Source organism: Alexandromys fortis, unplaced genomic scaffold, assembly GCF_014885135.2.
Source record: "Alexandromys fortis isolate MF-2015 unplaced genomic scaffold, M_Fortis_MF-2015_v1.1 scaffold_87, whole genome shotgun sequence".
Lineage (NCBI taxonomy): Eukaryota > Metazoa > Chordata > Mammalia > Rodentia > Cricetidae > Alexandromys > Alexandromys fortis.
Genome location: NW_026067971.1, coordinates 5,285,713 through 5,299,543, shown reverse-complemented (window position 1 = coordinate 5,299,543; position 13,831 = coordinate 5,285,713). Strand labels below are relative to the sequence as shown.

The 13,831-nt window shown below is 45.7% G+C and overlaps 1 protein-coding gene across 5 annotated transcripts in view; it reads right to left on the bottom strand.

The window, feature by feature from the left end:
• Positions 1-401: 401 nt before the first annotated feature.
• Lrrc8b (leucine rich repeat containing 8 VRAC subunit B) overlaps positions 402-13,831 on the bottom strand; it is a 63,295-nt gene continuing 49,865 nt past the window's right edge. For 4 of the 5 annotated variants that reach the window (XM_050155760.1, XM_050155762.1, XM_050155759.1 and 1 more), the window contains 3 exons: positions 13,453-13,549; positions 9,625-11,786; positions 402-4,624 (listed from right to left, as the gene is read on the bottom strand). In XM_050155760.1, coding sequence (XP_050011717.1) covers positions 4,352-4,624; positions 9,625-11,763 — 2,412 coding nt within the window. In that variant the 5' untranslated portion in view covers positions 11,764-11,786; positions 13,453-13,549 and the 3' untranslated portion in view covers positions 402-4,351. The remainder of the gene's footprint in view (positions 4,625-9,624; positions 11,787-13,452; positions 13,550-13,831) is intronic. The other variant, XR_007594230.1, reaches the window with a different exon arrangement.

The following is a 13,831-nucleotide window of genomic DNA, read 5'->3' as shown; positions in this document are numbered from 1 at the left end:
CCGTTTAACAGTTCCTTAAGAGTTCATTTATCGGGTACACTGTTCAGCCCTGGTGTTAGCAGCACACGAAGGAACAGGTACCAGCAGGAAGGGCGGGAGGTAGGGCTGGTTGCTGAGCCCCTGGAACTTCTGGGGGAAGGTGGGGGCGGCATGGTTTGCACAGTCAGCACAGATGGGCTCAGTGCACTTACTCCCATCTCTGCATACACCACTGCTAGCTCACCCCCAGTCCAAGGCTGGCTATTTCGCGCCCATTGCTGCACACTCAGAAAACCCAGCGACTGAGATTTGCCTGAAAATGTGAAATCCACTGTCAGTACTTAACAGCACACCGCATGAGAAGTGAGAGATGAAGGCTGGATGCTGAGCACCAATGGAAAAACAGGCAAAATGGAGGCCGCTTGGTTTCCACTGAATCATTTATTTGCCATTTATTATAAAAATCGAATCTTTTTACACAAAAGATACTTTAAAAACAGCAGATTTTACCCAGATCTACAGAAATGGAGCCAAAAACACTGAACACAATTTTACATTTTCTAGTAATTCATTATAGAAACAAAACCCAGATATACATTTCCGAATATATGGCAAAGATAAAGTAACAAATGGTAGCCTTCACTGGATGCCAACAAAAGAGTCTCCACTTGAGATCAGCCCATTGTTTGTTAGAACGGAGCACAGAATTGTAGGTCTTACCGCGCAGTGGTAAGACTGACACATGGCAGATGCAAGCACAGGCCACGCCCATTCTAACGCTATACCTCTTGTATTTTAAAAACTGCACCAGGTCTGTTGAAATGATGAACATGCAGAAGGCATTCAAAATCGTTTTTCTCAGCTATGGTGTATTTTGTGTTAGATTCAAAACCTGTATGAAATTAAGTTCGACGAGAAGCCATCTCAACTCAGTCCTTTGACTCATATAATCTGTGTTAACACTTTCATGTCGATGAAATTGTGCATACTTTTTTTTTTTTAAAAAAAGCTGAAGAGATTATAGTTATGAAGTCCATAGTCGACTTGTCCCTGGACGTCGAAGCTGTGGGTCAGAGACAGGGAGGGGGCCTTCTGCAGCTTTTCCCTGGCTCAGCACACCGCACAGGTAAAGACAGCCACAGCCACACCCGGAACATTCTGCAGGAGTTGCTTGTTTACACTGTCTAAATTTATGCATTTTCCCCCTCCAGGATGCAAAATAAGTTTTCCTTTCTCTCTATAATTGATCTTTCACTCTCTAGAAACTAATACAGATTCCAATGCAGTATGTCATCAATGAAACAGAAGTGACCAGAAGCTGGATTCTTACAGCAGGAACGAAGGACTGAGCATGCTCGATGTTGCTGCAATTGCTACCGCACAAATACACGGCTTCTATACAGTGAGGTGGTGAAGACAAACCCGTGCACCGTGTGTGGATGGACCAGCGCGAACCAAACATAAAGACGAGAAGGTCATTTTACTGAAAATACAGGGAAATCATGTCAAGTCTACAGAAAAAAGGGTTTGGCTAATTTTAATGAACTCATCAATATTAATGTAATATTTTAATTAAACATGACATCCGAATTATAAAACATGAGCAGAACCATTTCACCATCAAGGAATAACATTATATACATAAGCCGCATTAGCACACTGAAGCAGACCAAGTAGAGCTTGCCACATCACTGAGACCCCAAGGTTTTCATGTACCCTGATTCAACCTGTTTTTCAGTAACAGAGAAATATGGTGACACACAGGAGATTAAATGAAAATGCAGCATCAATATGCCGCAGAGACCCACTCTGCCCTAGGTGACGGAAAAGCTCCAACTTGGGGGAAACACAAGCGCCTTTGCAAACCAAGGTAGTGTTTGGTTTTAAATACCATAATGAAGGAAAGTGAATACCTCATGATTAAAGTAATAATTTTTAAAAAGTCACTATTCTTAGACTAACCTAAGTGAAATTTGCAAACATGAGACGTGTGTCTGTCTGTACTGGTGTGTGGATGCAAGTGACATGAGCCCATACCATCATACTATAAGCCAAAATTTTGCTGTCGATCCTTGATGTTTGGGTTTTGGAAAGTCTCGCGATAATTTGGAGATTTCATTTTCTTCATTTACAATTCTCTTAGGTATGAGGTGACTCTCAACACAGGGCCGCGAAGCCAGAGCTAACACAGATCTCCATCAGTCGGATGGGAGGGTTGTTCATTGCCTTAGTGTGCGCTAGCTTGAAAAGCTACTTCAACGTTGTTGCCTAAGCATCAGATACAAAAGACACCTCAGAATGGTGGTATCAAGAGCCATATGGTTTCCAGCAGTACAGCCTAGTGTGGGGAAAGGACTTGTACCTCATGTTTGATTCTCCCAGGGAATTTCTCTGAGGAGGTAGGCGATGCTTGCACTGGTAAGCAAGGCATGGGGATGTTCTCTCTTGTCAGGTAAAGGTTAGAAAATCTGAACTGTGTTTTGAATTTCTTTTCTACAAAGAGGGTAGGATTTCTTTTTCATATGAAGTATGGTTGACAATATTGAAACCTCCCTCACATTAAACATTTATGTTCAAAACTTCAGAAAATTCCAGCTAACTTTGGAATTGGTCCACGTGGTGATTCTACAGCAGAACATTTATCATCAACTCATTTTTTCAAAAAGTAAAAATAAAAAATCCCTGGCTATACCAGGACCAGTCTGTGGGGTCCTAGAGAGAGCTGCCCTTGTCATGCCCGGTTCCCTGAGACTCTCAGCTTGGCCGTTCTAAAGAAGGCAAGCTTTGTTAAAAATGTCTATTTGTCTATTTTTAGTCTGTTCCTTGCCAACCATAGTGCGTTAGGCAGCTTTTGGGCCTTCTATCTATTCTTTGTATCTAACTCTACTCAAGTTTCCTCTGTGCAATTCTTTTCTCTGAATGTCAGGCATATGTGGTAGCTAAGAGAAGAGGCATTTCAAACAAATCAAGAGGAAAACTACACAGCACAGTTCCGTGTTTAGAAGATTCCTGGCCCAGAGTGTTTCCCAGTTTTGTGTAGATGCAGTTAATGGGTTACTTAGTGAATGTCCAAAGAGAGGTGGGTTCATAATGCCTAGACCCAACAGAGAAAAACACACTGCGGTGTTCATTTCTCCAAAGCAAGCCAGGCCACGTTATTTATTCAGTGATGTGCACGATAATAAAGGGCCAGACACAAAGTTCTCAGTCAGAAGGAGCAAGATTTATCTCAGGAGTTAAGAGGCATGGACGCCAGGTCAGTGAGCTTAGTTAGGCGGAGAATAGACAGCTTCCATCATAGTCACACCGGGAGACCTGCAGCTTTACTCTACAGAGTGCTTTCCAGTCCAGATCCTGCCCTCTCCCCTCCAGCAGTTTGTAAGTAACTGAGACGCCTACCATGGTTGGTTGCACAACACCAAGGAGAGGTAGAAGATGCAGCTGTCCTCTCCCAGGGAAACCCCTCAGAGACTTTAGGAGGGAAAAACAAGGCTTTTGTCATCCAAAAGTAGTTAGTTGCAGGGTACAAAACCTTTGGAGAGCAGAATGCATACAAACATGAGAATTATAATCGGCTCAAATCCAGAATCAGGAAATTCTTATAGAGACGCACGTGCTCACTGTACCTTATAAAATATCCTCAGAGATGGAGATCTGAGATCATACAGTAGAAAATGTTACACTTCATATAAAAAATTCTTAACATATTTTAAGAAGGCTTGGATGACAGACAAGAAGACAATTTCGAGAACCCGTTAATTTCTAGGCTGCTCAGAGGGTCACACGTCCTCAGAACCCTGGCTCCTGTCGTAGGCGAGTGCCAAGGCGAGCATTCTCCCAGGGATTTTCAGGGAAAACCAGAAGATTCCAGCAAATGAGAAAGGAAGTGGGGAGTAAGCCAAGCACACACACTGCTAACAAATGGAAGACTATAAATCAAAGCCAATGGTGAGCATACAGCAAGGACATTGATGCTGATGAGTCTTTATGGGTTTGGAGATAAATAACAAAACTAGAAAGCCAGGAAAACAAGTGTGTGAATAAGAACGGGCTGAAAGGAGAGAAAGGAGATACAGTCCTGAAGACAGACTGGAAAGGAAAAGCTTCCCTAATTGCATGCCTCTCAGTCCACCTCAGTGTATACTTTTTCTTACAATATCTTCAATAATTTAAAGGTCAGTTATTCCCCACACTCCACTGTCGGCATCTTTTCCCCACTTGCTTTAGACACTGGGTAATTTGGTAAGATTTTTGGTTATGGTGTGTCATAACCATCAGCCAATTTCATCTTCATAACTTAGGAGAGATCATTTACCTTTAAGCCCTGGGGCCTCACTTGAAAAGCGCTTTCGCCGTGGGTCTGATCCCTAGGTCAACATTTATCTAAGCACGTCTGCAAACGTTCTGTCACAGGGAGCGGGAGGGTGTTGAGCAAACTGTCCTCGACAATCAGACAGCTCCGCTTCAGGGACTGGCAGCCTTCCAGTTCCGGAGGCAGCGTCTCCAGGTAGTTTCCGATGAGCTCTAGGTGGGTGAGGTTGGACAGCTCGCCCACCAGCGGGGACAGATCTGTCAGGCTGTTTCTCCCCAGAAGCAGACACTGGAGCTTCTTGCACTGGAACAGCCCGTCTGGTAGCATCTCGATCTACAAGGAGAAAGGAAGCAGGTGAAACCGGTTTTGACTGGCTCCGATAGTAATTCATGCACTTCCATTACAGTTACCTTTCTTCAAAAACATGCCTGCAGGCCCACAGGGAAAGATATCACATTGGCTGTAAATCTGAGGGGCAGGCAAAAGAGGAAAGACAGCGTGGGTATGTGTAGCCAAGGCAACTACGGCCCCTGAGCATCTACACTCTCGAGTGTGGGTGGACAACCAACCTGGTTCTGAATGCTCAACGTGATCCTTAAAGAGAAAGTACTTACACATTCAGCGTTTCTCAGATTAAAGAAAACAAGCCAGTAAACCCCAGGAGAACGGTAATTACTCAGTCCTGGATCAGAAATAAATTACTCTCCAGAGCCCTCATAAAGATCATGCCATGCTAATCAGTGAGCAACACCCAAGGGCCTCCTGAGAGCGGCAGGCAAGGCTATTTCCTATACTGCTTTGCTTAGAGAACAAGCCTTCACATTTTATACGCCGTAGTCTACAGGGCAGAGATGGAAACAAATGGGTAATATAAGCACATCCACTTCACACCTCCACAGACACACACTCCTGGGTTCCTGCCCTTCTTCCTACACCCTCACATCCACGAAAGGACACACGTAACACTCAGGTGAGGTTAAATATGGTAAATAGCCCGCAACGGGGTCAACTGGAGAGCAGCTCCAGCTGAGAGCTCAGCTCCCTGCATGATGAACGGGGTCTTTGCATGGGCAATGAAATGGATTCAGCATGAGACCTCCAAGGAAGATGCTGAGCATGTACCATCCCCTCCACCCAGGGGCCTTGGGAGGGAGGGGCACCCATGGACTAGAAAGTTCACCTGTGTTGGGTCTGGATGAAGGGCACTAAGGGGCTGTTATAGCGTTCTCTGATGGCCTAATGCAAACCCACTGAACCAGCTCTCCTCCAAAGGATTCTTTCCATAGAAATCCAAAATTGCAAGTTGCATTAGAAATGCTCAATTGCAACTTCCCTCTTCCACAAGTCTCCTCCCCTTTCAGCCCTGTTTACCCTTGAAAACAGATCTAAAGTTCACCATTTCCATGACCAAAGCTCAGTACTGATCACTCCCACACTAAAACTATAAGCAAAGGAAAATATGCACGCTTATTGCATTTTTTTTTCTCAAGCACAGATGTAAATCATTACCTATGTGGATTCGATATTGAAAAAGGCAGGCGGAATAGAAAGGCACACAGGGAGCTGCTTTGGAAGCCACTCCCCGTCGCCCAGACCTTGGGTCTTACATAGGCATGCTCAGTCGGGATGTGGGAGACATCCGGAGAGAGGGAAGGCATGGCACAGCTCCCTGGCATTCACGAGACTGTTCTGAATGGCTTCCAGGCACTGGGCATGAAGTGCTGAGCATCACACAAGGCCTTAAGCTTTCTGTCAGAGGCAGGCTGCATGAAAACAGCCTCCAAGCTGTAGACATTTTGGGTGGGACGATTTTGGCTGTGGGGCTGTGCTGTACCTTGTAATGTTTAGCGGCCTTCTTCGCCTCCACCCCTAGCTGCCAGTAACACTCTCATTCCTGGTTTTAACAGCCCCGAATTATCTTCAGCCAATGTTTCTTGAGGGGACAAAGTCACCTCCAGTGGGGTAATACTGTCTGGAGAATCATATTGTCTGGTATGATTACTAAACCAAGAATTCATGTATCCCAAGTAGAAAAGACTGCAGTCCAGCCCCTGCCACATCCGGGAACCCCAGAGTCTGCTTCTGCCTCCAACTCCACATGGCCACCAACTATGCAGCTAGGCCACGTTTCCCCTGGGTGCTCTCTGGAAGCAACTGCCCTTACCACTCTCCTGTCTGTGCCACTAGATCCCCACTCTTCCACTCTTCTTCCACAGTTCTGGGTTTGTGTCCTTGGTAGGCGATGGACTGCCCGAGAGGTGGAGAGTCTCTGGGGCTAGGCCCACTCCAGGGGTTACCAGGCCCTCTGATTCTGCACCACTGTGGTTAGAGCTGGTGGTTATCTAAAGGGCTCTCTCTGTCCAGACCAGGGCCTAGCTGAGGTGCCGCCTCCTAACTTAACCTACTTAATCTACTAATTCTATCCCGAACTAAACTATTTACATTTTAAAAATATTTACCTTTCAGTTCATAACACCAAATGCATTTGGAACAGTACACGTTATGGATGATTCTGGGGCTGGGGATGTGATTTGGGTGTTGGGGTGCTTGTCTAGCCTGTATGAAGCCCTCTAGCTGGGCATAAACGGGGTGTGGTAGTGTGTGTCTGTAACCCCAGCACGACACAGAGGCGGGGAGGGCTCATGGTCACTTCATGGTGTAAATCTAGAGCACGTGATATCCTATTTTCAAAAGCAGTTCCTAAAACTATACACAATTCTTTAAAGACACCCCTTTAGGCTGAACCATACATGACTTCTATATTTTTATATTAGTTATTAAGGTGAGTTTCATCTTCCCACAAGTTCCTAAGAGAAAAATATCTTCCTCAAACACATGTCAAATCCAATCTCCTCTTGGAGAAGCAAGTGTGTATTCACACATTAAAGGCATGGAGCAATCTGTGGGTGAAAACACGATTCAAAGAGAAACCATGGATGTTTTCTATGAGAACCCTTTCCTTCTCTCTGGCTACCTCGGCTCTTTTCTTTGACCGCACTCCAGGGAGCGTGCTCCTACTTATTTCTAGGTGTCCTGTTCACTCTGAGATGCTCAGGTGTCCTAGACAAGGCGCACAAGGACATATGATTCTACTTGGCCACGACATGTGTTTGGCCTAAGACTTCCTGATGCTATAACCTATCCTCCTGTACTTATGGTAGCACTTGTCTGACATCAAAAGTCTGACTTCTCTTTCAGATACAGCCATCAAGTCAAAAAAACTTGGCATCAAAGGGACTAAGGATCTTAATTTGCCTAATCATGTCTTGAAAAGCCATATGAAAAGCATAACCAGCTGTTTAAAAGCTGCAACTTTTTTAATTAAAAAAAAATGTGTGGCTTTTTTCTACCCAACTGCCATCTGATTATGTTTAATTAGGCAAAGGTATGTTACATTTGTTTATGCTGCAGTTGTCTAAGTATATAAAGATGTATCACATTTGTTTATGCTGCGTTTGTCTAAGTATATAAAGATGTATCACATTTGTTTACGCTGTATCTGTTTAACTATGTGAAGATGTGTTGCATTTGTTTTACCTTGCCTTTCTAAGGTACCTGATTGGTCTAATAAAAAGCTGAACAACCAATAGCAAGGCAGTAGAGGGATATATGGGGCTGGTGGGCAGAGAGAGAAGAAAGGAGAAAGAGAGGGAGATTGCCAGTAAAGAAGGAAGAAAGGTGAAAAGCCCCGAGACAATGTAGATGAAGGAAAACAGGTTAAAATGAGTTGTAAGAGCTGGTGGGACAAGCCCAAACTAAGGCCTAGCTTTTGTAACTAATAGTAAGACTGTGTCATGATGGGGGCTGGTGGTCCAAGAAAGCCTGCTACAATCCTACCTTCAAAAGAAGCACCAATGGTCTTAAGGTTTCTTTAGGTTTACCTGCCAAACAGTCTCACTTGTTCATCTAAGGCATGGCCAGCTAAACAGTCCCAACACTTGTGTGGTGACATCACCATATCACAAACACAATCAGTGCTTTCCCAAACAATTGTTCACACGTCTTACTCTAGTTGTAACAATGGAAAAATGAAACCCAAACTAGCTTATCATTCAACATCATAGTAAGATGACACTGAAGATAAACCTTTAGATTTGTGATTTTCTATTTGGGTACCAGGTCAGCATCAGCATCCAGAAACTTCAGAGATACCAACTAGGGTGTCTTCCACTGGACCCACTCAGTTCGAAACTTTATGTGCCTGTGTGTGTCTGTGTGCATGTGTGTGTCTGTGTGCATGTGTGTGTGTCTGTGTGTGCGTGTCTGTGTGTGCGTGTCTGTGTGTGTACGCGTTTATGTCTTTGTGTACTTACTGGCAGAGAGCTGTCCTGGAATGTGTATTTTAACAGGCTCTTCAGGCAATTCTCATATATATCACTAGTCCAAATTGGTCCTATTTTGATTTTAAACCCTCAGGTTGAGGGATTTCTCATTTGCCATGGGCCGGGCATACTTCTTTTATGTATGAGTCTCAGCATTCTAAAAAAGTAAGATGAGCTTCCTTCTCATCTCCATTTTCCGGCATCTTTTTAATATTCATGCTGTCCAAATATAAGGTAGGAGAAACGTATTTTGGGACGCGTTGGGAGAGAGAAGCATGGAGAGGCCAGGCTGTTCTCTGGGGAACTGCGCTTTGGCTCTCCTCTCTCTCGTATACATTACCCTCATCCTTTGGCCTATCAGACTAGCAAGAGTTGCTCCCCTTTGTCCTACTTCATATTTTAGCCCAGGAAGCTACTCGCTTTTTTCTTGTTTCTGTGAAGTTCCATTTTCCTTAACTGTTGCAAATGATGGTGCACTGTAAAGCATGGAAGCTAGAAAAAGACTGCAGGAGACCCTAGTGTCGCACTATGGAGCCAGGCCTTCCATTTCAAATTGTCTTTTTAGATGTCCGTGCAGATTGCAAGTATTTTTTTTCTTACAGCATAACGAATATTTATGAATAATTCATAACTCCATCCATTTAAAAAGGCTATTCTTGGTAAAATGAAAAATTTACCAAGCTTTCTAAGTACTCAATACCTCAGCGAACACAAGTCAGCTTTACCATCACTAACCAGTGAGTTTAAGTGCTTTAACTGTGATGTCTGTACAGAGAAGACAGAGAACATTTGTTGAGCAACTATTATGGGTTAGGAACTGTGCCAATGCCTACGTGTTCACAGAATCTCCACGCTAATTTGTGAGATGAGAATCTAATACCCAGGGCTTTGGTAATTTATCAAAACCACAGGCAATGAGGCTGTGTTGGGAGCATGCTTAGTACAGGCCCCAGTCCATTGATTTTTCCCCATGACGGCAAGCTCGGCATAAGCAAGGACAAATTTACTCACGTTGTTGTTGGTCACGGCGAAGTACTGCAGGTTGGTCAGGTACTGGATCTCCTCTGGAATGAAGGTCAGATGGTTATAGCTTAGATCCAAGTAGTGCAGTTTGGTGCATAGGAAGAGCTGCAAGGGCAGGCTCTCGATGTTATTGTGACCCAGGAAGAGCTGCTCGAGGTTGGACAGCGCCCCAATCTGGGCAGGGATGTAAGCGATGTTGTTGTGCCAGAGCTTCAAGCAGGAAAGGCTGGGAAGGTGCTGGAAGCTGATGATCTCCTCCACCGTCTTCAGGTTGTTTTCCTTCAGGTCCAGCTCATGCAGGTTGTTCAGGCTGAAAATGGAGTGTGGAATGCGTTCAAGATCGCAGCTGAGGAGCTCCAGGCTTTTCAGGTGGACCATCTTCTTCAAGTTGTTCAGAACAACCAGTTTGCTTCCGTCGTTATCGAGGGACAGCTTCTGCAAGGAGGGCAGCAGGTCCGTCACCACGTGGGGGATGCGGGACAGGCTGCTCTTCAGGTAGAGGGTCCTCAGGTTCTTCAGGTCCTGAAAGCCCTCCAGCTGCGTGGTGCTCACGTGCTCCGGGAGAACGCAGCCTGACAGGTACAGTTCCTTGAGGTTCTTCAGGTGGAACACCCAGCGGGGGATCTTGCCCATTTCGGTAAATTTCAGGCGGAGGATTTTCAAGTTCTCCTCGAGGAAGGTCAGGGCAGGATGGTCGACGACCAGGGATGAATGGTATATATGAAGTTCCCTGAGATTGACAAGCTGAGAGACGGTGGCCGGCAGCTTGACCTCAGGGATGAGTTCCAGGCTCAGCACCTCCATCTCTGTTAACTCAAAGACGTTATCGGGAAGTCCACCGAGCATGAAGAGATGCAGCTCCACCTTGTCCTGGGAGTTTTTCACGAGCTTGCTTTTCAGTTTCTCCACGGTCCACTCGTTGTTGAGGTTGATCTGCTTCAGCTTGTTCTCGCTGACCTCTGACAGGAAGATGGAGAAGCGTTTCGAGTACAGAGGGTCGTACTGGTCGGCCAGATGCAGGATGAAGGCAAAGTCATTCTTGACGTCAGGGATGTCACTGTAGTTGCTTTTCTCTCTGAGTGCCTCAAAGGAATACTGCTTCAAAGAGCTCCTCAGCATCCACCACAAGCTATAGGAGGAGGTCAGGCCGTAAAGGATCACCAAAACGACGTAAAACGAAGCCAAAACTTTAAAGATTTCCGCCAAGGAGTAGACACACTGGTAGCGCTTATAGCCTGTGAATGCCTGCACATCTATCAAGCAGTCGATTTCAAGAGTTATACAGCTTAAAAAGTATGGAACGTAACTTATAATGAGGACAAACAAGATGACTTTGACGATTATCTGCTTCAGGTACACCCGATAAATGATGTCCCTCTGTTCCACGTGCAGACGGAACCTCTTCACTTTCTCAAAGATGGCTTTGGCCTGTTCACCCTCCTTCTTGTCCAGGACGCTGGAAGTCGGACTTTCTATGCCTGGTGACTCCAAGCCTGGCTGTGGGTGGGGTGATGACTGCTTGCTGGCATCAACGTCAGCAGAACCCCCTGAGGTTGAGAGCAAGGTTTTGGACTTGGAGTGTTTCAGGGGCCTCACTGACTGTTCTGCCACGGTTTCCGACAGGGCACGTGTGGTCCATGGGGAATCGAAGCACTTGTGAAGGATGGCCACGAAGTGCTCCAACCTGGAGCTGGTGCTGGGGTAGTGGAGCCAGAAGTTGCTGCAGGCTGCGAAGATGAGCGTGTGCAGAAGCACCAGGTAGGGGAAGAACTTGGCGAACCAGTGGAGCTGCTTCTCGTAGCAGACGGCGTCGATGTAGGAGTACTGCTGCCGGTGGAGGTCGTTCTGGATGCGCAGCGGCAGCGCCAGCGGCACGCCCGAGTTAGAGGACGCGTTCTCGCTGGCTTTCAGGAGGTCCCAAGGCACGGCACAGTGGTTGTCGAACTCCACCTTGCAGGGAAGACAACACAGGACCCTGCTCTGGGTTAGCTGCAGCGCGCCAGCCAGAACGGCCACCAGCAGCATGATGAGGGTGAGGTAATACCAGAAGACGTCCCACCATGGCTTCAGGATGTGATAGGTTGACTGGGCGTCTGCTAAGTACTTTAGCTCTGTTAGTGTGATCATGACTCCCTTGTTGAGAACAGGAACTGGAGGAGGAAGGAAAGAAACTCTGCTGAAGCCACGTGCCGGCATACCTTTTTGTTTGTCTTTTCAGACAGGGTCTTGTGTAGCCCAGGCTGGCTTCAAACTGACTATATAGCTGAGGCTTTCTCCTTAAGCTCCCAGTCTTCCTGTTTCTACCTTCCAAAGCCTGGCTTACATGTATGCACCACCACATGGGCCACAGTGCGTGCATTTAATCCTAATCTCGTACACTCTATACCTGGCAGGATTTTAGCCGAGGTAAAACTCAGGAGGAAGGACTAATGGGTGTATAAGGTTTCTGGTTACATCCCCACCCTAAATCACACTCAACCATTAAGTTTAGGGACCATTTGGTGACACATCTATAAAGGGTGTTGGGGCAGCTTCAAGGCAGCTCTTTAGTTACCTCTTGGATCTTAACTCCAAGAGCCTTTCTGAGCAAGCTCTGCTTCACAAATGCGACACTTGAGTGCTAACCCTAAACAGGATGCCCATACCAGCCGTCTAACTCTTAGACAGCATGGAAGAGGGGTGGAAAGAGAACAGGAGAAGATGAGAACTACGGCAGAAATGCTATCCTGTGAGCATGACACAGTATAGCATGAATTCCAACTGTTCCTAATAATAAAAACCTGGAGTTAGACATAGGGGTTAATGCTAAGAGATCAGAGAAGCAGAGCAGCCAGCCACTAGTTCTTACCTCTGCTGAATCCTCAGACTGAATGCTATGAGCTCTTTGTCTCTCCCATTTTATATTCCTCTCCACCCAGCCATATCCTTCCTGTCTCCACTTCCCTAGTGCTGGGATTAAAGGCATGAGACTCCCAATTACTAGGATTAAAGGTGTGAGCCACTGCAGCCAGGCACTGGATCAATCTAGTGTAGCCCAGGGTGACCTTGAACTCACAGAGATCTGCCTGCCTTTTGAGTGCTGAGATTAAAGGTGTGTGGCTAGGGGCCTGGTCTCTAAGGCTAACTAGTTCCGGCTAGCTCCACCCTTTGATCCTCAGGCAAGCTTTATTTGTTAGATCACAAATAAAATATCACCACATCCTGGAAGTAACACCAAGGAACTCAAGGGTTCATAAAACAGGACTGAATGGAATTAGTTTCTTTGCTCTGTTGGTACCTCATCTGTGGTAAACAGATATGTTCTGTCTCCTTTAAAAAGTGGAAAAATGTATCTCATAGATGAAAGAATGTGTGGATTTGTTTCATAGGTGGAACGAGATGAGCAGAAGGGAGAGGGTTTCATGTAGCCCAAGTTGGCTTAAATTTGATATGTAGCCAAGGCTGGCCTGGAATTCCTGGTAGAATTATAGGTATGTGCTACCATGTGAGGCCGGTCGTCTGATAAGTGGATGGTTTAGACTGTTCAGCTCTCTGTTTTAGCTGGGTCGACTTGGATAGAATGACTGCCCAGCAGGAACACTACACATTTCTTGTAATGGGAAATAAGAGTGAACCATAGCACTCTAAAGATTTTCCTAACCTGAGTTTATGGACTTATCTCATCCCCTACAGTTCTTGAGAGTCATTTACTATCTCAAACTGATACTGGGGAGAAGCAGCAACTCAAGCCATGACGGAAAGTGTCTGACATGGAGGAGAGACTGCTCACAGACTACAAGCCAGCACGGACCTAAATAACACTGTGTTCATACTCACTGTTATGAAGAAGTGAATCAAATCCAGCACTCTTCAGTCAGGAGGTCTACACCTTTTGAAGTTTCTTAGACACACCATCTCTGAGTTTGTCTTCATTCTATGAAGAAGCAAAACATTAGCTTAGAGATATTTTTTTTTTCAGAGACCGGCTCCACCAAACATCACACAGAGACCTACTTTCATACTAGTTCACTCCCGTCTAAGGCACATCCTGGCCAGGCTCTCTAGGCAGTTCCCACCCGTGTGCCCCACACTATACCCCTCCCTGGATGTCCTTTCGATTTTGTAGAAATTTCTGCAGAAACCTCAGTGTGCTATATTTAAAAATTCTCTAACAGCCCTTCCCAAGCACTTTACATATGTTAGTCTCTCTCCCCCC